General features: G+C 49.5%; 1 protein-coding gene across 12 annotated transcripts in view; it reads right to left on the reverse strand.

Annotated features, from left to right (window-relative positions):
* The window catches only part of ASTN2 (astrotactin 2), a 324,948-nt gene that overhangs the window by 24,038 nt on the left and 275,193 nt on the right, over positions 1-25,717 (reverse strand). For 11 of the 12 annotated variants that reach the window (XM_068656627.1, XM_068656614.1, XM_068656612.1 and 8 more), the window contains one exon: positions 8,408-8,549. In XM_068656627.1, coding sequence (XP_068512728.1) covers positions 8,408-8,549 — 142 coding nt within the window. The remainder of the gene's footprint in view (positions 1-8,407; positions 8,550-25,717) is intronic. The other variant, XR_011089090.1, reaches the window with a different exon arrangement.

The following is a 25,717-nucleotide window of genomic DNA, read 5'->3' on the forward strand; positions in this document are numbered from 1 at the left end:
AACGGAGGTACCCAAATTCACTGGTTATTTTTACAAACACAAGTTCTGCAGCAGAGATTTGGCCACCCGAGCACTAACAACTCAAGACAGGCAATGAGGGCTCAGACCTTGGGGGACTGAGGGTTTTCAAACATCTCAGCACACACAGCTGAAAAAGTTACCAAAATGGGGGGGGTTTCCTGGATATGGACAAATCTGCTTTTAAGCAAGAGTTAGGCAGCAGCAGTTGCAGCTGAGGAATCGCACACCATGCCCTACCACACTCCTGCTCCATCACCTGAAATGAAGGCTCACTGAAGTCCAGGGAAACAATAAATCCCATCACTGCAAGGGGTCTGGGTCAGGCCCTGCAGGCGAAGACTGGACCAGCCTGAAAATGCCCAGCTGCACTCAGCATCCTCAAAATTCCCTGTTAAAGAGCTGAAAAAAACACCAAGTAGAGAGTAAAAAATATGAACAAACTTCTTTTTTTTTTTTTGGGGGGGGTGGGGGGGAAATCCCCAGACACAAAAAATAAGTTTAAGTTAAAGGCCACTGAAGATCTGGAAAGCCGCTGCATTCAGCAACCTCCCATGCAGGGCTGCATCAATAAATAAATAATAAATAAATGTTTAACCATTTCCATGGCCTCGCAGACCATATATGAGATGTGTGTACATTGCTGGTCTGAACTAGGACAGATCTTGTAGGTAATGGAATCCAAAAACCTCTAGAGCGTGGGGGGAAAAATGGGCAGGCAGGATTAGCTTATGAGTTGTCTTTCTGTGTGGATCAGCAGCACCTTTTGTGCCTAGCATCTCCAGCTTTTGGGACCTGGGGTCCCATCCAGAGCCTGCCTGAGCTGATTGACTCCATGGGATGTGTGGATGGCTTGAGGTTCAGCTAGGAGCTGTGGGTGCAGCAGTACCTGAACACCTGGGCCTCGGAGCAGCTTGTCACATCCTTCCCATGGCATATTTATGGATACAGCTGACCTCCTTTTTGCCGCTCCTAAGGCTGGAATTAGCCTATAAAAAAACCTTGACTTGTCTGCAAATATCAGGCTGAGCTGCTCCTGGTTGCAGGGAAGCAGTCACGGGAGGAGGCAGAATCTTCACATGTAGCTGCTTGGATCCTTCTGCTCGCCCAGAATTTAAATGCCAAGACCCACAGGGGCAGAGCTTGCCCTGGGCTGCACACACCCCAGAAGGGCTGCGGGTGTGATGCTGCACTGCCTTGTGGTGTCGGAGTCCCGGTGCTGCCCCCAACATCGCCAGCATCGCTCCCACCAGGGCTGGAGGTGCAGCAGGAGGGGGGACTGCAGCTGGCAAAGCAGCACTGCCCGCTGCCTCTGGCACTGTGCAAAAAAGTCACCCTGCTGCCAGGCCGGCTTTGCTAGGAGGAAAACAGAGAGCAAGGACAAGAGAAGGGAGAGTGCAGGACACCCAATGGCTCTGTGGAGATCTCGAGGGCTTGTCTTGACTTCCCTGATGTCATCTCTCAGGTATCTACTGCCCAGCCCGCTTAAGGAAATTTGGAAGAGGAGGCCCCACTTTTGAGCAGGAGGTGCTGCACAGTCCCCGGCTCAAGAAGCAGCTCTCTTAAGTGCTGCCCTGAATCAGGGCTTGGGTGAAGTTGAATGAGGACACCCCTCACCTCGACGGTCAGATCCAGCTCAAGGAAAGCTTCAGGCACGTCACATCACTGATCCCTGCCTCAGCTTCCCCATCTAGAAAATGAAGAACAAAGCCACTTGTCCTTCTCCCGACCCACTTTCCCCTACGAGATAAAAGGAATACCCCCTGCAAGCAGTGAAATCCTTGTGTCAAAACCCAATGCTGCTCTACAAATTAAATCTCCATGGTCCCCAGCTTTCCAGCCTTCAGAAAAAAGGTGCTCTGTGATGTGGAGAACCGAAGAACAAAACAAATGACTCCAGCGCCACAGCACAGTGCAGCTTTTGGTAGCTTAGAGGGAAATCAAAGCCAGCAATATCTGTGCTGATATTTATATTGTGTCTCCTGTACTTGCTCTGCCATTAGTCAATGAGATAAAACTTGGACCGATCTATGTTAGTTTAGGTTTCTACACACACAGAGGTAAAAATACAATCCAAGTCCATGACTGCAAGGGGGGAGTAAATCTGTGATGGGAAGAGGTGGAACTGCAGAGGTCCATTTGTCTACCAGCAGATGAACGGGCCGAACCCCTCCTCTCCACCCCACCACCACTGCCAGGAAGAATCCTCCATTTGTACGCTCCCCCACTGCAATACCCTCCCCAACCATCCGGCTGTGCCTCCTCCTCCTCCTCCCCACCGCCCGCCTTCCTCCCGCCGCCCCAAAGGAGCAATGCAGCCGGGCCGGGACCCAGCCAGGGTTGAAGCTCGGGTGCCAGGAGATTTCAGAACAAAACCACCAAGAATGTTATTTCAATCCGGACGTCCGGAGGAAAGGGTGGGGAGGAGCTGGTTGCGGAAGGCAACAAAGGCTGTTCTGTTTCTCTCTGTGGCACGAGGCGGGAGCAGAAGCAGAGGATTTGGGGAGGATAACTTGGCCTGTCCTGCAAAAAGGCAGGAGATGCTCATGCGCTTGGCAGCTCCTGGGGAGGAAGGCTCCGCTGAGGTCAGTGGAAAGACACCTCCTGGTGCCAGATGTGTCCCAGGTGGCTGGATGCTGGTAGGAGACAGATCCGAAGGAGGATGCAGGCACAAACCCAACTTTCAGACCGGCGATGGCAAACGGTCAGGACAGCAATATTGCAGTAGCACCTGGAGGCCCTGCTCTGAGTCACGCGGGCCGGGCCATGCACAGAAATGGCCAGAGGCAACTTAAAACCTGAGCTTTCAGACCACGGGGGCAGACAAAGAGATGGAGATGAGACAAAGCGACCTGCTTGCATCACCCAGCGGAGCAGATGGCCAAGCTGGGAAGAGCCTCCTGCACCTCGATGGGCCATGATGACAGCAGGGATGTCCTTCCATGGCTTCCACATGTGTGCTTCTGTGTAGGGTGCTGAGAAAAGAAGCCCATGTTGGAAGCAAGAGCCCAACATGCACAGGACTTCATTAATCTCAGCAGTGAGACTATCTCCTCCCTCTGCTGACCCTGTCTGCCTTTCTTGGGGCCAATCCACCTCCGCTGCAGAGAGCTGCACAAAGCCCAGACAGCTCGGTGCTGGGCTCACTTCAGCAAAAACAACCCCACATCCCAGCCAGCGCTGGGGCACCCTGGTTCTGAAGCAATCCTACACTGCTGAGGAAGGAGGAGCCAGCAGCTGGGATTTAGCAAACACTTGTTCCACTCCTGACTTGCCTTGTTTGAGCTTCTGCAAGCCAGGAGCGCCTGAGAAGAAACTGCAGCCATGCACTGCTCAACTTCAGGAAGCTGGAACGCATGTGGAACAGCAGAGGTGGATTCAATGAAGCAGCACAGCTCCTGTGCACACGGGGGCCTCAGCCAAGGGCTGTAACAGATGTGTTTTAACCCATGCCACTGAGCTAGTCGGGATCTGTCTCCGATTTCTCCAGTGCTCATTCATGTGTCTTCCTGACGGAAGACCAACAATAACAATTAGTATCATATAAGGAGCGGCGGACCGCTGCCAGCATTAGCAGACACTTGAGCACCAAGGGTTTCCATCCCACTCGTTATCCCAGCTCTGCATAAGGCAGAGGTCAGTCAACATTAATCAGCCTCGCTCCGAGCCAGTTCCTTCAGCATGTTCAGCTCGTTGAGCTGCAGTTGCCATCTCTCAGTGCTACAGCAGGTTCCCAATATTCAGCCACTTTGCCTCTTTCCTTCAGCTTGCCAAAAAAAAAAAAAAGGAAAGAAAGAAAAAAAAATGTATTTTCACTGCTGGGCACACAATGACAGAGGAGTCATGCGGGAGGTGGCCCAACAGGATTGATGCGGGGTGCACAGGACTTGGCTGTGGTTGGGAGCCTTGTGGTGGTGGTCTGAGAATCCTAAATGCACTTCCATCCCATGGCAGGGCCTGACCATCCCATGGGAATGGGTTCCTACTGTTCCCAAAACTCACTCTGCCAGAGCCTTTGGGCTGGTTCGGGATCACCCTGGGGAAGCTCCATATGGGCCAGCAAAGGGAAGGCAAATTGGAGGCTCCTTCTCAGCACATGAACACACTCCAAGGAAAGGCTCTGGAAGGGATCCTGATGACTTCCATATTATTTCCAGTAAATTTTGTGCTGATTCTTGGCACAAACACCGGAAATGAATAGGCTAGGTCAGGAATGTAAATAAAGTGAAACATTGGGATTTAATCTAATCTATAATTATAGTATCTGTGGCACAGGGAAGAGGTTGGTGTGTTTGCACTACAGCTCCATAAGGAGCTGGAGGGGGTTTTCATTTCCTTTTCCAAAATCTCCCTTTCTGGCTCCCAGCTCTTGGTGTATCACCACGTATCCGAAAGGAACGTGCTGGGCTGGCAGAGCTGCGTTCAGGCAGCCGATCGGGTACAGCTCAGCAATGAGGCATCCCCAGGAGCCTGGAGAATGATGGGGTGAGAAGCCGAGATCGATGAGCTGGGCTGAAGGCTCAGGGAGGCTGCGGGATGCACAAGGGAAGCCCTCATCTCAGCAGCAAAGAGAGCTGTTGGGGTTGTAGGTGGTGAGCTATGTCAGGGTCATGAGCTATGCAAGGTCAGTCCTCCAGGCTGGATTTGACCCCCGAAACAAGGCAGAGCCCCTTCTCCCAGCTGGCATTTGGGACTTGGTGCACCACGAGTTGCCTGTCACGGAGCGATGCTCCCAAGCTCCCAAACCATCGGTCTGATTGGCATTAACCTCAGACACGACTGGCTGGCCCGCACCAGCCAAGCACTGAACAGACGCAGAGACAGCTCTCCCTCTGCCTTCCTCACCCCATCCTCTTCCAGATCCACCTGGGAGGCCACTTGGTGGACTGCCTCTGGTCCAGCTGAGCACTGGGAGAAGAATCCCCAGACCCATGAGGTGTTCCGCAAGAATTACAGGCCTTTTGTTTTTAAGAGCTTGAACCAAACTTGTCATTCTTCAAAGCCCATCAGAGGTACCCCGTGTTTGAGGGCATTCATGGGACTGTAGCACAGATCCCAAGCATGGGCACCCCCACCTGTGGGACCAGCAGGAGTGTCCACGTGTGCACGGCAGCCGATGGAGCACACACGTCTTTGTTGAAACAAACTACTTTCCTTTGGAAAACCCTCTGTGCAGGGACTGGAATCTCAGCCCCTACGTACTACAGGCAGGGGAAAGAACAGGGCTGACAGGCAACATATTTTCATCAGGCTGAAATTGCAAAGGACAAAGAAATTAGTTCTCCTTTTGTTAGTTTATGTTTTGAAATTACAGAAGTCTCAAAAGCAGAGGAATCAATCAGGCTGTTTATTTGCTTGTTTGTAGAGCATTTTTTGGTTTTGTTTTTCATGCTCAAGCCCAGCTTTGATCTCAGCCTGGTAATCTGCCAAATGAGTGGCCAACAGCAGTGAAATTGCCGTAGGTACTAGAGAAGAAAAGGGACAGGACGTCAGACACATTTACAAAGCAGAAGAGGCTCCCATGATCTCACAGTCTCCTCTCCTCAGTTTGCGTGATACCCTCAGACTACTGAACAAGAAAAAGCATTTGCTTTTGAAGAGCTCTGATGCTGCAGGGTCCGTGTGCTCACCTACCAGCCTGGAGAAAAGCACAGGTCCCTGCCGAGCTGCTATAACCAGGATTATAGCAGCTCGGGGCCTTCCAACGCAGCTATTTTTTTCCACAGAAACAAATGAAACAAGCAGAAGAAATTCAATTTAAGGAGTGACCCCGTGCCCGTGTTTCTGTTGTTGTTATGTCCGCGCGGGCTCAGAACAGAGTGTTAGCCTCACATTTCACTGTTCTGGCTTTCTTCACGCTGTGTCGCAACTGTATGGACATCTGAACAGCGGAATATTTAATGTGTGTACTTATGTATCTGAGAATGCACAGATGCTAAGTAAACATGTGCTGGTTGGGTCCCGGGCTGGAACAGACGTGTGTGTGCTGGATATGGATGCACCCACGGTAGCGTACACGAACACGGGGAGCACGGGAGCATCGGTCCCCGCAGGTGTGCTGGCACGTGCAGCAGCAGATGCTGAGCAAGGTGTGCTGCAGTGTGTGTGCTCACATTTTTTGGGGTTCCTAGGACTCCAGGTCTGTGCCCCGCACATGCCAGCACGGATGTGTGTCCGTACAAGTGCGTGTCAGTGTGTGCAGCCCAGTGAAGGGCGCGCCAAGCCCTGCTGAGAATTAGCCGATGGACAGAGCCAGCGCTGTGCGTCACCCCCGTCCTGTCCCCGCAGGAACACCAGGTCCAAAGCTCCTCAGTGCCAAGGGACGGGTGTTTGAGGGCTGCACACAGCAGCAGCTCCCCATGGAGAGCTGCTGTCCCTCACCCGGGGGCACCAGGAGCTGCCCACAGCCACCCCAGGGCACGGGGCACCACCGACCTCTGCTTACCCCCGCCGCGGAGCAGAAGCCTGGCTTTGGCCAAAGGGATGACACAACCCCGGACAAAGCCTCACGCCTCCCACCCAAGGTTCTCCCGGCCCTTTACAGACATCGGGAATTAGATCACGGAGCCCCTGAAGAGACGGGTGAGTGCAATTATCCCTGCCCAGCAGATGGGGAAGATGATCTGGCAGCCCGTGCTGCCAAACAGCCAGACCTTCTGGCTCCCAGCTCCGTGCCTTCACCTCGGCAGCAGCCTCCCCATCGAACCCAGCAGCTCTCCCCGTGCCCAGCGCCCTGGCAGCATAAGCTGAACTGCCGATAGCTCACAACCCACCAATTTTACGGGCGGCACGCTATTAGCAAGCTCTGCGGTTGTTCCAGGCTCTCCTTGGCACCTTTTCAGGGCAGCCCAGTTTCCAGAGATATTAATAATTGTATTTACGCGTTATATATATTTAACGAGAAAACATTTCAAATGATTAAATGGCAAGAGGTATCACTTGGAGCCCGCTCCTGGACACGGCCCTGCTCGAGGGATGCGTAATAAAGACTGCTCCGTTTTTGGAGGCTGTCAACATACTTAACTGGGGGGCGGCGGAGGGGGAGGCAAAGGGAAAGTATTAATCAAGATCTTAAAAAGTTCTCGCTGACAGACCATTTGCCAGCTCTTGCTTTAACTGCTTTTGTGGTCCCATAAAAAGTTTCATTACTCACTACGAAATGTGTTTTAATTATTACAGTCTCTCTGACATTAAGCCCTGGGTGTTTCTCTCTTGCTTACTGCATCTCCCCTTCATCTCCTCGCCTCCTCTCTCCCTCCCTCTCTCCTCTGACCCTCCTGACTCCTGCCATCCCCCACAGAACAGAAGATGCCATTTCTAGAGAGTACACGGGAGGAAGAGGGGTCTGAAGATGTCAGCTCCCCGTCCCCCTGCCCGATGGCAGAGGGCTGCAGGCTGCCCTTGGACCTGGGAGCAGAAGTGCTGCAGGGTGGGTGACATCTTCCCCATCTGCTTCTGCATTTTGGGGCCTCTGAGACAGACAGCAAAACTCCTCGTCACGCCAAGGGTGTGTTCTGGCTGGGGCAGTCCACAGTGAAACAAGGGATGCTCAAATGGAGCACCTGCTGCACCTGCTGAGCCTCCTCTGTCCTTTTCTGGTGGGAAAAAAATATAATGGGGCCATGCTGCTGTGCCCGTGTCATGGCTCTGCCCTGCCTCCTCCGCTCCTTCATGTTCCTGCCTTCAATCTGCCTCCATGTGCTCTCCATTCCTATGGAAGCTCATTCCTACCCTCTTGACCAGACCCCCTCCAAACTGTATTGACACAGAAAGTAATAATTGGATGTTGAAATTTTCCCTTTACTTTGGACACGAGCTACTCCCATAGGGTTCAAACAGAAAATCCAATCCCATTTTCAACGGCATCATCTCAGAAGAGTTCAGTGAACACCAGCACAGATGTGACCAAGCACCACAACATAACCGACGGCATGGTGGGCAGATGCATTTGGGGCATCTCTGAGCTGGTATACGAATCCTGCTGATATTAACATCAACCGATGTGAGCAACACCTCCCACACCTACAACCTTCTGGCCATCTCGGTCCACCAGAAATTTGGCCAGGGTGGGCAGCTTGCTGCCATCTGAGCACATTAGCTCAGTTTGTCCGTGTGAGACAGCCCTACCCCACTAGGCATGGACCTGGAAGCCTGCTGGAAATCTGAGTTATTTCAGTGGGGTCTCCAACAGACAACCAGTGCCTCCAGTGCCGTACTGGCAGACACTGTTTCTGCATTTCACTGCTTGAGCCTAACGCCCAAAGCAGCAGTCTCCTCATTTCTCCAGTGTCTGGTGTAACATGGTAGTGATCAAAAAGATAAATAACAATTAAATAACTGTATTGGAGATCCCCCCTTCCCCAGCACCTCCCCACACGACCCTCCTTACTTGTACAGACCGTCTGGTTCCAGGCATTTGAAAATAACCGAATAGAGGCTGGTTTCGGGGACGTCTCCGTGGCTCCTACCAGCTGCCACACAGGACGTTGCAAGGCCGGAAAGCAAATCGTCTGCAAAGCTCAAGGATTCTCCTGGAGAGCAAAGAGACGAGAAAGACCAAAACATCAATACGGATGCCAATTATTGCAGGCCATTGACAAAATAACGCAGGAACACCCCTATCCAGCACAGGCTTACGGGCAAGCAACAAAGTCCAGCTGGCTGTGGCTGGAAGGAATGACCATGAGCCTGTACGGGGAACATTGCCTGGGGACAAAGCAAGCAGAAAACATGCACAGGCCGTCAGCTGCAACAGGGATCCACAGCAAGGACTGTGGCCAGTGCTAAGTCATAGCTTGGACAGCAGAAAAGTGCATTCACAGCTCAAACGAGCAACGTGTGGGCTCACTGCACACACCATGTGTGGGACCACCACCCAAGGGTGGGATCTGGGTTCCCAGAACAGCACGGGCACCCACCCGAAATAGCTCTGTCCTGCCCTAATGGCGCCTTCAGTTCTCAAAAAGGAGACGGTCTTTTTTCTAAAATTACCTGTCACGGTGAAATATGTTTCTGCTACGTTAGATTATCAGAAAGGAGACATTTATAGAGCGTGGATGTAATTGCTTGCAATGTGCTGTTTATTTTTTTATTCATTCGATGAAAATCGGTAGCTTTGCATTCCCTTTCATGTGCACTCCGCTGGCTCCTGCAGCTGATTGCTGCAGCCCTCAGCTCAGCCGCACGGAAGGACATTCACCCCTTTACAAGCACTCAAAGAAAAATAATAACAATAAAAAAACTGCTGAAAGACTTTTTTTTTTTGGTCTCCCGGTTTATAAAGCTTATTAAACACTTAGATCATGACCCAGCTGAAACCGAAAATGTCCCATTTATTAAGCTTTTTGGACCCGATTATCCACTGCTGTGCAAGCTGCTGGCTCCTCGCACGGGGGAAGCTGTCGGGCGGTTGGAGCCCATTGCTTTCAATTCCCATTTTACACCAGCTCAAGGTACCAGCAGTAAAAACCAAAACCCAACAGATGCCCTGGTCATGCCCTCACTCCCACAGATGGGAATCGGGGCGAGGGCTGCTGCAGCTGCTGCAGTCAGCAGGGGTGGCCCCAGGTCTCTGCGCTGGGCACCTCGTGCACGTGGAAATGTCAAGACACCGCAGCGCAGAGAGGAGAAGAATTCCCCGCTCAGCACATTTCTTCCTTTCTTCTTCTACAAGCAAAATTAACCGAGGACTACTGAAACGGAACACAAGTCTAGTTTCTTGGTACAGACCGTAAGAAATATCCCACTGGTACACCCAGCCTGGGCCGCCTCGTTGTGCGGCCAGATTACCCAGGTAGAAGAAAAAATCCTCTCCCCTCCAGCCCCCCCAAGCCGCATTTGCGTCGTCTCAAGATACACAATTCAGTAACAAATGTCCCCCTTGGCTAGAGAAAAGAGCAGCAATAAATTCTTTTCCTCCCTAAAGGAATCCAAGCCTTAATTATTCATTTTAATGCTCCCAGCACGACTTGTTCTTTCCAAACGTTTTTCAGGCAGCCCTGTCACCAGTCTCTGTAGTTTACCCTGGCTACCAGAGCCGGGGCTGTACCAAAGCCCAGGTCAATTCCGCGGGCAGGTTGGGTTGGCAGCTGTAAAATTGCTGCTTGGAAGTTGTGAGCGCTGAATGGCCTTGAGCAAGTCCCTTAGCTCTGGGTTTATGGTTTAAACAAACAAACAAAACCCTACTGCACATTTCCAGTGCTCATTTCCATCCCTTTTCATACGACAGCGGGTTGGGCAGGGGAACTCCCTGTCCCCAGAAGTCACCGAGGACAGACACTGCCGTGACTGATGAATCACAAACACGTAACGAGAAAGCAGCACCAGATTGTGCTGCTGAACTATGGAAAGACCTTTAAGCCTCTTCAGACCTCAAGCAACCTCTCCTCTGACCGGGTAGAAACTTCATGGGGGCAGATCATCCCATGGGTGCCTGCTGTGGGCATCTCGCACCTTCCTCCAGAACTGGCCACTGTACGAAGCCGTCTAGACAGCCCCTGGGTCAAGCCCATCTGGCAGCTCCTACACCATTACTAAAGATGTCGGTGTTTGTTTCGTTTTGTTGTATTTTCATTACTGCACTTTCTTCACCTCATTTCCTGCTTCGTTTGGACCTCACTCTTTGCGGGCTGGTGCCATCCATCTCCGAGCAGACGTCAGGCTGGTCCCAGGGACCTTTCTCCCTGACAGCTTTGCTATTTGGAGCTGCACCGACAAGCTGAAGCTTTCCCTGCCTTCATGCAGGCAGGCAAGTGCCTCGGGGAAAGCTGGCAGGAGTTTGGGGCTGGGATGACGTGGGATGTGTCGTAAGGACCGTATGTGCGTGTGTGCTCCTGCGCTGCCGCTCCCGGTGCTTGGACACGCTCTTCACTCTAGCGTGCCGGAGAGCCAACGCTCCCCTGCTATCGGTTTGAAACGCTGTTCTGTAGCTGCAGGGTTTCAGAGAAATGTGGTTGTGTCTAGGTGAGAACTTCTGAAACAGCCTCCATCTGGAGTGAGACACCAGGGTAAAAATAATGCTTGCATCAGAGAGCGCGGGGAGGTCAGTCGCTGCCCTGCAGGGAATCTCACAAGCCAAGGATGAGAAAGTGTCAATCCCAGAGTCCTTCCCAGCAGCCTTTCCTCAGGACGTTTTTTTTTTTTAAACATTAAAAGACAGAATAAAACCAAAAAAGCAGCTCCAAATCCATAGAGCATATTCCCAATCTCACATAGCCAAGAGGACAGAAACCAACAGCACGCCCTCGCACCCACCTCCTTCTCCCAGTGCCATGGGGTACCCAGAGGTCTGCAAGTTTCTGCGGGTACCTTCGCAGGTCCTGTGCTATGGGCATCTTCGGAGGCTGTGGAGCAAAGCTCATGGGGACTAACAACGTGGTGTCAACCTGGCTTAAACCAAAACCCCTGCAATAAAATCTCAACAGCGAGAGGTTGCTTTGTGTTCAGCCCTGAGCCTCTGGGGAACTTCCCTCTCTCGCTGGTCCTGCTACAGTCGAACAAAAGCAAAGAGGTGGTTACAAAAATAGCAAAACAGATGCTAACAAAGGTGCTGAAAGCCAAGGCTGGCAGTATTCCTGCACCTGTGTAAGCAGCAGTAAGATTGCTGCTGGTGCCAGACTGCACGGGCTGGGGAGAGCAGATGTGGGGTCAGGTAAGGGACAGGTAAGGGACAGCCCAGGGACAAATCGAGTGCCCAGAGCCATCGGCCATCCTGCAACCAGTGCAGAGAGCTGCCCTTTCGTGCTCTCCCCCAGGTGAAACAGCACACGGCAGCTTTGTTCATCTCAGACAAGAAAGTCTCTTTGTTCAGTCCGTGGTGCTCTGTGAGCAGCTGAAGGGAGATTTCCTAAGCTTCCCCTGGGACCAAAAATGATGTTATTCCCTAGATTTAGACCCGGGGCTTGTAGCTGGATGCAACTGAGGCAAGAGGATGGCGGACCACGAATGTAGCCCTACCAGGCAGAAGTGGTCCTGGGATGCTGCAGCAATGAAGGAACCTGCACAGATCCCTGAGGAGTGCCCAGCTGGAGAGCTCAGCTCAGCTGTGCTCACCAACAAGGTACAGGAAAAGCAGGAGAGAAGGCTTTTCATAGGGAAATAACAAAAGGCACAAGTTTACCATACAAACAGAGACATAAAAAGGCCAAGAAGAGAGAGCTGGTTCTGTGAATACATCAACGGGGCAGGCACTCAGATGGAAACTAAATATTTAGGCTAATGGGCAGTAATGGCACAAGAAAGTAAATTGGATATGAATAGATGGTCGACTCCTGAGAAGGACAAATAACCTAACTATCTCTTAAGATGGAGTTTGATCATTTTATAAAAGGGATTATATGGATAAGTAGCTTGTGATGGAAAGCAACGGGGCTTCTCTTTCCCGTCTGGGCCTGTGTTCTCACACACCCCGCCAGCAAATATAAAGAAGGATTTCAGCCTCCCAGAGCAGCCCCAAAGCACAGACCTAGATTGCTGTAGTATCTTTGCTCGTGTTATTAAATTTCAGTAAGAATCCAAAGATTCTCTGCAGAGTAAATGATAGCTAAGTAGATCATCTCCATGGAGTAGGAGATATTTTATTGACCAGACAGCCATCTGTGTCCTTCATTAATAGTAATAAATAATTGATGTCACGCTAACTAAAGCAATAAGCTTTTACAGATATCAAGGACAAATGACCAGTTCCTGTGAGGATGCCTCACCTGTGTTCACTTCTCAGTAGCAAGAAATCCAGACCAGAGCTCAACACGGCTGTGGTAAGTGTTGCTCACGGAGCCCCATACTACAGCCAATGGAGCAATGGGACGCGCTCTCCTAACCGTGCACCAAATCCCTCCCAGACTGTCTTCCCCTAATTTCCATACCACTGCCTTCCCATGACCGGTGGGCCCCAAACCATCCGATTGCCCAGGCAGGTTTTGGAAACCAGTCTTCACTCTGCTGGTGACTGTCAGAGACACAGCTCTCCCCAGGGGGCATTTCCCTTCGCTCGCCACCGCAGCCCCGCGCTGTAGCCTCGGCCTCTTCTGCAGGCAGGGCTGTGGGGTTTGGCAAACCTCCACTTTTTTTGGTCTTGTAAACACGTATCTTACACTAATGCTGCTATCATGGTGAGTCAGAGCTCTCCCTAAAACAGAGGAAAATAACAGCATGCTTGGAACTCGCCGGGGGGACTTGCTTCACCTATTTCATGAAGCTTTGCAGCCCCTGGCCCAAGGCTGCCCACCCGAAGGCACGTAGGTCAGCTCAGCGGTGATGGTTGTGGGAGAGATAATGGGGAGCCCAACCTGATGCCCGCTCTGGTGGAGGACATCCCTGAGCCAGCTGCCGGTTGGCAAGGCCAAGCTGGCAATTTGCTCTCGAGGTAGCTTATTTCTAGTCCCTGGGGGCTAAGAGGGGCAGGAACAGGGACCAAGGAACAAAACCAGAGGCAGGAGGGGGCTCAGACCCCTCACTCACAGCATCCCGCAGTCTCAGCCTGCCTCGGGCCTTCCACCACGATCCGTGCCAGCGCCCAGCAGTCACGGACAGCACGCAGGATGAATCACTTACCAACTATCCCACCGAAGACAACGGAGTTACGGCATCAAGCTCAACCAGACTAAACAAGAGAGCGAGGCCAAGAGACTTGGTAAGGTTAGAGGAGCAAAAGGAAGCTCTGGGACCTTCAGAGGCGTTCCCGCACCTTCAGGCTGCATCCCTACATGGAGAGCAGCCTGAATGAAACCCAGGTGCTGCAAATCAAAGGGGAAGAGAAGAAGAGAGGAGACCTCTGCTGCAATTTCCTTTGGAGATTCCTAGAAAGAGCATGAAGGCGAAAGTGGAAAGGCACCAATGTCTCCTTCTTGACAGCTTCTTTACTAGACTGGATTAAACCAACCCTGCAACGTTACCAGTCACTTTCCTCTGATTGTGGTTTTCTCTCTCTGTCTTTCTCCCTTTTGCTTTTTTTCAACCTGTTTTCAATTTACTCTTGTGGCATCTCTGACTGTGACCTCATTCTGGTACTTAAGAAAAAAAAAAAGAAAAAGAGAGTGTCCTTTAGAAAAGAAATGAAAGAAATCATATTTTATTTAGCTTGGTTGGTTTTGAAGCTTTAGCAGAAGAAAGATTAACCTTTTCTGCCTAACTTAATGAAAACAAGGAGAAAGCCTGTATGGATAAATAAATATCTGTGTGGGTATGGAGCAGGCACGATCGTGTTACAGCCCCGGTGGAGCTGTAATGGGGAACAGGCGCGTTCCTGCACAGCGGCTCCCAATTCCCTATCCATTTTCAAGGAAAGAAAAACAGAGTAGAATGTCAGAGGCCCAAGTGGGCATGAACGAGGAAGCCCAGGGAAGGCAGATGGGGCCCAGTGAGGACTTCCGTCCCCGGCAGTGACCTCCGGAGCAATGCCAGCAAAGCAGATGGAAAAAGAGGCCCTACTCCACTTTGCTCTTGCCAGGTTTTGTTTCCTGAAATGAGGAAACAAATGGCATGCTGAGCCCTCCAAATTTGTCACGTTTTGGGGGTCCTCATCGCACACGCTTCTTCCTCCGGGGCTCTGCCTCTCAAGAGGGAGGCTCAAAGGAGGGCTGTGAGCAGAAGGCCTGGACCAGCTTTTGGGCCTGTGGATGGGGAGCAGGGCTGCAGGGGCTGCTCCTTCACAACAAGGCCCTACCTGGCTTGGATGTGCTCTGGGTCTGGCTCTTGGTGGGGGAAGGCAGCGATAGGTGCTTTGTCTTGGAGATGCTGGGCTGATTTAAATTAGCGTAACGTAACTTTAGGCAATGGAGCTGCTCCGATTTGCAACAGCAGATGGTCGGTCTCTCTGCCTAAGAGATCATTAAAAGCAAACTGTCCCCACTGATCCTGGTGGAAGGATGTCAAAACCTCCTTCTCTGCATGGCTTGCCAGATTATAAAAGAAATGAAAAGGCCTAGTTATTACTTAAACATTTTCTGCCAACATTGTGGGAGCACCCACGCATGCCGTCCTCCCGTGTTACATGGAGCGTGCCTAAACCCCCACGCCCAAAAAGCCTGCAGCCTCTGAAGTCATGTCTTTGTTGTGACTTCTCTCAAAGACACATCAGGAATCTCTCTGGCTGGGCACAAGTTGTCTAGACTGAAATGGAAGCGCCTGTAATTAGTCTGTGCAACTTCAGGCACGGTTTGTGCGTCACTTGCTAACTCGTACGAAGGTGCAAATTGTAGCACTTCTCTGAATGACTTCATCTTACCTCGGTTATGGATTTGGGGGGAACATCTATGCTTCATACATCTATGCATTACTAGATACATTAAGAATGATGAAAGGCTCTCCTCTGAGCTTCCCAGTTCCTCTGCTGATGGAAGACTGCATTTGTCTGGATTTAAGGAGCAGCATTTTAGCTGAGCTAAGAGCAAAAGTTGCGTTCCAGTGCCACAACAGGCCCTTGGATGGCTTCGCTGGTGCTCTCCTGGGCTACAACTCACTGCATGCAGAGCAACCACTTGGAACTGAAGGATGGGCTGCTGCATTCTAAAAACATGATGCACAAGGCTAATCATGAGTGTATTCTTCCTTTAGGGTCATCAATAGGTCTCACTGCTCCTGTACCTCCGCAGATACTGCTTACCACTGTTCTTTCACAGTCACTATCTAAGACCTTGGAAAAACTGCTTCAACTTATGTAAAAATGCATCGCCTCCTCCATCTCCCCCAAGGCAGCATGCTGTTGGAGAAGAATGAGAATTAATGCATTTCATTCTGTGCTGTGAGCCCTCCAGTATTTCTCAGGGTTCACTGGGTTGCTAAGGGTCAACCACAGCCAGACACAAGCTGACTCTGCTATGCTCAGAGCCATCCAGACATGAGCCAGTTCCAATCTCAAAGCCACGTACTCACATTAGCATGGTGGAGAGTCCAACTGGATGTACGTATTCCCTGGGAGTTAGTTCTGGACTCTGCAGCATGCTGAAACAGTTACTTGATTTTGAGGCAAAGTGGGAACCCATTTGTGCTGGGAGTTGTGCAGACGCAAAGCAAAGAGAAGGGCTTTGTCCTCAGATACTTCTTGTCTGGGAGAAGATTTTATCTATCACCACAGATCTAGTTCCCACCCTTATTCTTGTTTTCCTTTCATTTTTAGCTTCTTTTAAATGAGAGCTTTCTAAACAATGGACCAGCAGTCCAGAGTCCCTAAGGCCCATGGTCAGCAGTCTGCAAAAGATCTAGGGACTGCATGGAGCCTTACGTTCAACAAGAAGCCCACCCGCCCTGCTGCAGCCCCAGAGCACTCTTCTACCACACAAACCAACATTTCAGATATGCCTCAGACGGACACAAAGCCTCACAACATCTCAACATGAACCAGCAGTGTGCCCTGGCAGCCAAGAGGGCAAACCACAGTCTTGGGTTCATTCAACACAGCATAGCCAGCCGGTCAAAAGAGGTGATTCTCCTGTTATATTTAGTGTTGGTGAAGTCTCACCTTGAATATGGGCAGTTCTGGGCTCCAAAATATGAAAAGGATATTAAGGTACTTAAAAGCATCCAGAGGAGGGCAACAAGGCTGGTAAAAGGGTTGGAAGGCAGGTCCTATGAGGACACATGGCTTGTCTAGTCTGAAGAAAAGAAGAGGAGACCTCATTTCTGTCTGTGACTCCCTGAGGAGAGGAAGGGCAGAGGGAGGCCCTGGCCTCTGCTCGCTGGCTGCCAATGGCAGGATGCACGGGAACAGCACAAAGCTGCACCAGGGGAGGTCCAGACTAGATGTAAGGAAACATTTCGGTACTGTGAGGGCAGCCAAACACTGGAACAGGCTCGCTAGAGAGGTGGTTGATGCCCCATGCCTGTCAGTGCTCAAGAGGTGTTTGGATAGAGCCCTTAACAATATGCTTAAACTTTTGGTTAGCCCTAAGGTGGTCAGGCAGTTGGACTGGATGATCTCCATAGGTCCCTTCCAATGCAACTCTTCCATCTTTCTCCTTTAATGCACGAAACTACTGCTGTCTCGTGGTTCCTAGGAAAAAAAGTAAGGGTCTGTAAGCTACTGTCTGAACATGACAAATTTTGGATACAAAGACAGCACCAATGAGATGGACTCCACCAGCCCAGAACACTGGGTGGTTCCGTTTGCTGCTGTGATTAAAATACCTAGCCATGAAAGGGAGCAGCTTTTGCCACGAGGCACATCAGAGGACAATCCAGGGAGCCCTCCTAAATAAAGGTCAACGATTCTGCCCAGTCCAAGTGGGCCCTAACAATATTCCTATACCATGTCTGACACACAAACTTGCCTACCACACAGTCTTCCTAACTTGCCTCATACATTATGGTCTATGAAGAAAGCAGGGGACACCTGCCAAGCAGCAGGGTCTGGTCCTTTATTTCCAGCTCTACTGAGCAGTCCATTAACTTTATTTTCAATTCTTTATGACCAAAACCTCCAGAACCTTAATACCCTACAGAAACACATTGGCTGACTTGTGTCAGTTGAAGATCAAGCCTTTAGAGAGGTCTTAAGCATATATGCACATGCACACACACTCAGCTAGATTCAAATACCAGTCTAGCAGGAGCGGCAAAGAATATTTCCTGGAAAGAAACTCAGCGTGCAATAAACCTCTACAAAGATGATTATCTTGGGTGATTTGTCAAATCATATTATTGCAAACCTATGCTGAAAAGCCATCAGCTGGTCTGTGCTTCAATTCTCCTTGCACTTTTTGGACTTGTGAGATCAGCAGATTTCTTCTTTATTGCCACTATTTCCCATCCTTCCTCCTTCCCATCCTTCCTTCTTACACTTCAGTGCTGGGGTATGGACCAAGCCACACACCAAAGTTCACTACCTGTAGTGGCAATCAATTTAAATAAACTATTATTTCTTTGGTCCTATTTATTCTAAATAGAGGCAATATGCACAGATGCTGATGTTCACAGAGAATTAGTGCTAAGGCTCTGGACCAGTACATTCAGAAGGGTTCAGCACGCACAACTGCAGCCAGATCTGCAGCCTGTGAGCCAACGAACACTTACAGAAATTGGTCCTGATGGACAGACCTGCATGGAAGCAGACCTCTTACTTGGCCCTAATACTCACTTTTGAATATTTGAGAATGTGGGGGCAGATCCTCAGTTCATAAAATCTCCTGTAGATCCCTTGAAGTCAATGGAACAATAACAGTTTACACTAGCTGAGTTTCTGCATCCTGGCTGTGAGCTATTTGGAACAACCATGCTATAATGATTATTACAGATATTTCAGATCACTTGTCTAAGATGGATAGGAGAATACCACTGCACATGAAAATAGAGTTGGTTTGCTATGATTTCCAAGGAATTATGGACCCATATCTTGCAAACATTTACACATGTTTAGCTTTATTCATGCAAGTTGTCCCATTACACTCGTGTGCCAGATAAACTAATGGACATGTTTGCAGTACCGAGGTTAAACCCTGTGAAAACACAGTGAGTTCTAAATATTTTTGTAGATATGCTCAGTTACCTCACATTCAGGCTAGAAGGCATGCCATTTCCCTGTGCTTCTTTTCAGAACTTTCCATTTATCCAAGCAAGTATCACAGGAGAAGCCAAACATTATCATGATAAAACTCAGGAAAGAAGCAATTATCTGGCCAAGCTCTAGAAAACACCCACTTGGTCAGGACTAACGTATGCAAGAGCTGACATCAGTTCTTGAACAAAGCATACCTGGGTGACTGGTGTGTACTCACAACTGCCTTAACACAGAGAATAAACCGCTCACTTACTGATTTCATCATAATAAATATCCCATTTTGCTTCACAGTTTTGATTCAAGAGAAGACAAGTCAATGAAGAGGAGAACGAGCTGGGAACCTCTTGACCATGAGGTGTCTACTTCAGCAGCACTACCACTGTATCAGCAATTGCTCCATCTTTTCCATTACAACCACAAGGTGAGACAGGATCTACTGCATCACTGCACGCTCCCACTGCTCACAAGGACAACATATAAACTCGTATTTCTTAAATTGAGTTGATTTTGTTTTCTTGAGGACAAAACATATGTCAACAAGGCTCTTGACACTCAGAGACCTCAATGCCCTTCACAAAGGCCATGAATACCTCTGACAATGTGGCAGCATTTACATTCCTTGGCCAAGCTATGAGCTCTGTTACCACATGCACCTGCACTGCAGAAAGCTGCAGGGAGAAGCAGCAGGCAAAGGAGCCAGAACGCAAAGAAAGGAAATTACTTTTTCATGACAGCAGGCAAAAGGCAGGTTTGGGGCAAGAGCCCAGGCCCCCAGTCCAGATCTCTAACCTCTAATACCTGGCTTTCATCTCTGAAAGACTATTAACCTCTTTGTATTAGTAAGCAGAACCCAGGCTCTGAGGATATCTGCCACAAGCACACAGCAGGACACTGGCACAGAAGGCAGGACTTCTGCTCTGAATTTTAAGTCCCAATTCCTAGAAACCGAGACAAATCAATCTTGGCATCCACAGGAGTGGGAAGCTGCTCTTAGCCAGGACAGCTCTGACGGGCGATGTCCATGGGGACCCATCTCACCGATGGCCTGCAGTGGTGGGAGAAGCTGTTTGAGTGCCCCGTGCCCTTGGCAAAGGCAGGAACCTGGGCACGCTCCCCACCCCCAGGTCTCCGATTGCTCTAGGATGGTTAGCAGGAGACACGTCATCGCCAGCAACTGCGCAACGTCTTTCAACTCAGACGACAAAAGACAGATTCCCTGAATAAGCAGAGCAGGATTAAGCCAAGTGGTAAATGGATTCCAGGGCTGTTGCAGGATCTGTGCTGATGAGGGAAGCCAGTGCCAGGTAGCCAACCCGGAGCTCGTACAGGGAGGTTATCACTTCCCTCTTTTCTTCAAAACCCTAAATAGAACCCAAACATCGTTTGGGCCATGTTAGGAAGATAAGGTGAGTCTCTCCGATCCCTTGCACAGCCTGAAATAGAAGCCCCACTACTCCCTATCCTGACCATCAGGCGTAGGATGCTGACATTTAGCAGTAGGGAAAATTACCCAAACAACGAACCCTCTCTGTCTCTCTTCCCCCCTCCCTTCCCCTGATCTCCTGGAAAATGTTCATAAAGTGAAGTGGAAAAAAAAAAAAAAAGAACCACAAAAAAACAAAACCCAAAACACACCACAACACCCAAAGCCCAACGACCAAAGCCCAACCCTCCTAAGGCTGTGGAAATAACAAGTAGAGGAGAGCAGTGAGTCAGGCTCTGCTCCCTGCGCAGGGGCCACCAGTCCTGAAGGCGGAGATGATTCACCGAGGCAAGATCTAGAAGGTAGAAGAGACCAAACAAAGGGTGGGGAAAGAAAGCTGTGTCCAAGGAGGGGAGGAAATAAGAAATGAAACGGTTCCGGGTTGCATGCACCTTGCTCTTCATCAAACAGCGCTCAGCTGGAACTGACTCAGGATGATTCACTTGATAATGGCAAAATTATTACTCTGGTGCTTTGTCCAGCTTTTCCTTAAGAGGAGGGTGACAAAACATCTGCAAGGCTTCAATCCATCCCCATTCCCTGCTCCTCCCTCTCATCTTCCCCTGCCTGAGATGCTCAGCGGAGCCTCACCTCCCTTCTGCCTCTGCTTCCGCTGGCCTTTCCTGCACCCATTCCCTCGAACTGCAGCAGCATTTTGGGATTCTGTTTTCCCCATAAAAGATGCCTTCAAGGAGATGAGAAAAGCAGGGCCTGCTTAGGAGCACGGCATGCCATGGGGAGGCCCTCCTGGATGCCACTGGCACAGAAAGCACATTGTCTGTCACAAGAGATGGAGAGGAGGATGAGGCTCAGACGCCTAAGGACAACTCTGCCTGCCAGAACTTTCTCCTGCTATTCCTCCGTCCATCCTTCCTCCTCAGCTGTACCCCCTCCTTTTATCTGGTAACCATAAAAATTCAATGACAAAAAACTTGCTCTGAAAAAAAAAAAAAAATAAAGAAAAAAAAAATCCTCCCTCTCAAGTTCACAATGAGAGCTGTAAAACTTTTTCAGCTTGGAAAATTCTCCCGGTCAGTTTTTCCTACTGTTTAATCCCCGCTTTGAGTTACACAGAATGAGTAAACACATTTTATAAGGTTCTAATTCATACCTAACCCATACAGTTTATAGCTTAACATAGTAAAATATACACACACACACACTTTTTATACATGTATATATATACACGCTCACACACATGTATAAAACAGCCTTGGTCCCACTCCCGTGAGCCTCCCAGCAGCAGGTCTGATTGCTCCGACATGTGCTTTGCTATGAAAGGAGCCTGGCATGCTTAGGTGTGAGTTAGCTGGCCTGGGGAGCAGTTTCCGCTCCAGATTCCTGCAACCTCCTTTGTAATAAATAATTAGTCAGTCTCGTTAACGGAGCGGCGGGATCCACTGCTCCGTCCTTGGAGGGCTAAGGCACGCCACCACGTGGCATCCCAGGAAGGATTTTTGTCCACTTTCTGCTCAGCGAGCACCTGGAGCGAAGCCCCATGGCTGGCCTGCAGCTGGAGGCGGTGCAGAGCATCCTCCACCTTTGCACGGGACCACCGAGGCTGGCCACGACGTGCTGTGGATGTGTTAACACCACGGGGCTTCCTGAACCTCAGCCTCCCACTGCAGGACCAGCCACCATCTCGTGCCTTCATCTCCCCAGAGGCAGAGCTGAACAATTTCCCTGGCTGCACTCTGGGTCTCTCAGCTTCTTCAGCCTTTTAACCCAGTGTAGGCAGGCGAGATGGGGCCCTTTGACCTGTACTTCTTAGCTAATTCCACCCAGGAAAAACACACCACCTGGCACAAAGAGCTTGTGGGATGACAGTGAACCCCGGCAGCCCGCAGGGAGGTCTCGCTTACCATATCTGATGGGAGCCGGTGCAGCTCCGGTGCTCCCAAGCATCCCCCAGGGTGAGTAGCTGTGCACGTCAGACCGGGAAACTCAGCATCAGCATTCCCAACCTCTGCACATGGGGAGCTTTTAAACATTCAGAGCTGCAGCCAATGGCTCTGTAACTTGGCTGTAAGCTGAAGGCAGGGGATCTTTACTACTGTTGACTGAAGAACTGCCTCTACCATTGCTGTGAAGAAGATGGCTCCTCTTGAGCTTTTGTGTTTTGGGCTTTTCTGTACGTTTCTCCCAGCAGCTTGCTATTAAAGTAAACTGAGCATCTTGTACAGCCCAATGCTTCTGTCACAGAGAATAACACAAGTGCTTGACATGCCATTTCTGCTGTACTTCTGCAAGACCACACCAAGAGACCATTTCCTCAAAGGAGAGAGAAATACAGACCCAGAGAGAAAGGTGTCAGTGGCACAGCCAAGGTCCCTGATAAACAGCAGCTCTGCTGATAAGGCAATTTGAATAAAGCAATTTGTGCCAGCTGGCAATCTGGCTCAAAATCATGCTTGGTGCCCTTCAGCTGTACTCAGCATGAACACAAGAAGGCACCAACAACACCCAGAAAATATCCATGACACTGGATTTTGTGGTTCTCCAGAAAAAACCTTTTCAGAGCATCTGTTTGATTCACAGGATCTGCTGTCCTGAACCCCATGGGTTCCCTTGACGGGCTCTCCCCTCCCAGAGGGCATCCAATTAACCAGCAGAGAAATCAGTGACAATTAACTTGCTGTCATTTCTTGACTCACCGTCATATCTGCCACCACCTCGTTACTCCTTGTCCCTGCTTGTTTACCCCAGCCCCTCCTCTATTCAGAAACCAAAGAAAAACCAGGAACAAATGCAACTGTGACCAAAAGGCTGGGACCAGCTGGGAAGCTGTGCTCCAACACAACTGCCTGTCTTGGCCTCCTCGACTTTCTCTTCTCACCTTCTAGCACAGCCTCTGCTGTCAGTACACCAAAACCCAGCAAGCCAAGCAGAACTGACCCTTGAAGTCACACCTTTAAGTCAGGGTGCCCTGCACCCTCTATGTCCTCGAGCAGCCTTGCACAAAGCTCACGTCCCGGTTTGCCTCCAGCGACCACGCTCTGGGGCTCTGCTAGCGGGGATGGCTGTGGCTGGCTGCACCCAGGTGAGCTAACGCTGCTGCCATCCCTGCTGTTGTTTCTCCTTAGTCTTTCTGGCTGTCAGAACCAAGGCTTCATTTTTTTTCAAGTGCAGAGACTGGCCGAAAGACTCGGACTATTCTGGGAGCTTTTTTGGCTAGATAGTCCTTCCAAGGGTGCAGAAAAACACTCCGGGTCCTCAAGGTGAAATCCTCATCATAATTCAAGCCCATCCTGGCTGGTTCTGTGACAGCTTGTCACTTGAAGGCGAAGACAAAAGCCATTGTTCAAGCTAGTGGCTTGAAGTTGCTTCCAGCCACACAAAATAGGAGATGTGGGCTTCGGGCCCCATAATGCCATTTTCATTTTCCTCCTCTGAGAAAATAAAACAAATGTTTATTTCCTGAAAGCTCTGGTCTGAGAAAGGGCAAAACTTTCCTCCAGGAGCCAGGTGGCTGGAAAGGGATGGCAGAGGCAAATATTTGCTGAATTTGTCAATGAGCTCTTATTCCATTTTTCTTATTAATATTTATTTAGACATAATGTGAGGGGAAACCTGCTCAGACCACAGCAATGTGGGAGATTGCACTGTTATTCTCCTCATGCCAGCTTCTGGCAGGGAGGGGGGGGAAGAAGGAAAAACAGAGAAAAAGAGAGAGTGTCAGGGAGTTCACAAGCAATTTAGAGAAAGTCATGGGCTTTTGTGTTGACTTAGCAGAAGACAGGATGCCCTGAGAAAGTCAATGCATCTCCAGACCACGTGGTAGGGCAAAGAGGTTGAAGAGCTCAGCCTTCCATGCTGATACTCAAGGCACAGGTGTAGCTTCGAGAGAGAAAATGATCTCATTATAGATCTTTTTTTTTTTTCTTTCTCAGGAAGGAATCATTAATGACACAGAGACAAGCAGAATAAACTGCAAAGCCAGGTTTAGTAAATTGTGTGAGACAAACCTTATGTATTTCTTCAATGAGACAGTTCATTCCCCAGACACAAGAAGTGTGGCATGATCTAATTTATCTGGGTATCAAGAGGCACTAGCCATGACATGACATGGGTAGTTATTAGGTAAGCTTGGAAAGATGGGAATTAACAGAAGAATTATGCAGCAGGTAAGGAACTGAGTAGTGGGCAAATGAAAACAGGCTCTGCTGGAACGAGAGTGATGGGAACTGAGTTATAATGAGCAGAAGTTCCTCAATGATCAGGCTTGTAATCAATCTTATTTCTCACTGGAAATACAACAGTGGTTTTAGCACCAATGAAGTGGAACGCATTATTGGTGCACAAGAGATCAGAGTATCAGCCAAGAGAAATTGAAAGATCTTGAGGACTACAGTAATACAAGTGGAATGAATGTTAATATTTAAAAATGCAAATTAGCTTGAAGATGGATGTTAGGACCGTTCTTTTGTTACCAGGAAGCTCTTCACATAGAAGCAAAGGAGGAGAAACGCTTGGATGCAGTGGCTGATCACAACACAACCACGTGCTATCTCTGGCTGAGAGCTGAGAAAAAGGAAAGTTTTGGATCCATTTAGCAAGCATCTTCCAGATGAAATAAAGAATGAAATAATTTGGTAGCAAAAGGCTGACTGTGGTGGCCCAGGACCTGCACTGCAGAGAGGCTCACAGAGCCCCCAGCCCCAGCTCCTCTACAAAGCAGGGCCAACTTCAAAGCCAGCACAGGTTGCTCAGGGCTTTATCCAGGTGAGGTCTGAAAACCTCCAGTTTCTCCTCCAAGACTGCCACAGCGCTGGTGTACAACTGATCCACGTCTGCTAGCAGAAACCTCATCTGACAGCGGAGTCCAAGAGGAAAGCCTTGGATGCATTTCCACGGGGCTCCAAAGCCCCAGCCCTGCTGGTTCCCCAGACTGGTCGGGAGGTGCGTGGCTGTAATCGTGTCCCCTGTTGCCCTCCACTGGATAGAAGGAGAATGCCACACTGCTGTGTCACGTCTGGGGACAGCACATCCTAAAAGCGTCTCCTCTTTCAGCTCGGGTAATAGTCTGTGCTCTGGGAATAGAGCAGCTGAATTCGAGCTCTGTTTTTGCTCTGACTGTGTCTCGTGTAGCAACAGCTGGGGGACATAGGTTTGCTCAAACCACAGCCAGACGATTGGAAATAAAAACGATATTCATATATTAATTAACATCTGCTTACTTGTCTAATTACATGATACAATGCGCATGAGTTTTTTGTTCCCTTCATATTTTATGCATTGAATGAAAACTAAACAAATGTTGCAAAAGCAACACTGCAAAAGCAAAAAAACAAACACTGCCCAAGTTTGCACTTATAACACTTACTGACACATCAGCCTAATTAGCATGTAAAGAAGGACATGACTAAACCATGACGATGAAGATGGTGGTGACACCCAGCTGGAATTAGCGTGCTGCCTGATTGAACCTGGCCATTTTTCATTAAACTAGGCTTCCCCTTAAACATATTCTTAAAATAATACATGTAATAATAAATAAAAACAAAGTCATAATTTGTTAAACTGAGCAGTTCAGGCCCCGATTTAGCAAGTTATTACTTACTTATTTCCAAAAGCCACTTTTAATGTAAACTGGGCCTAACAACATAGCAGGACTGTAACGCACCATCCCAAAGGACCCGAGCTGATGTCACCCTGCGTGTGGAACACATTTGACAGCGTCTGATGTTTTCTGCCACACTTTGGGGAAGAAAATACAGATGAAGAGA

The sequence above is a fragment of the Anas acuta genome, chromosome 20, assembly GCF_963932015.1.
Source record: "Anas acuta chromosome 20, bAnaAcu1.1, whole genome shotgun sequence".
Lineage (NCBI taxonomy): Eukaryota > Metazoa > Chordata > Aves > Anseriformes > Anatidae > Anas > Anas acuta.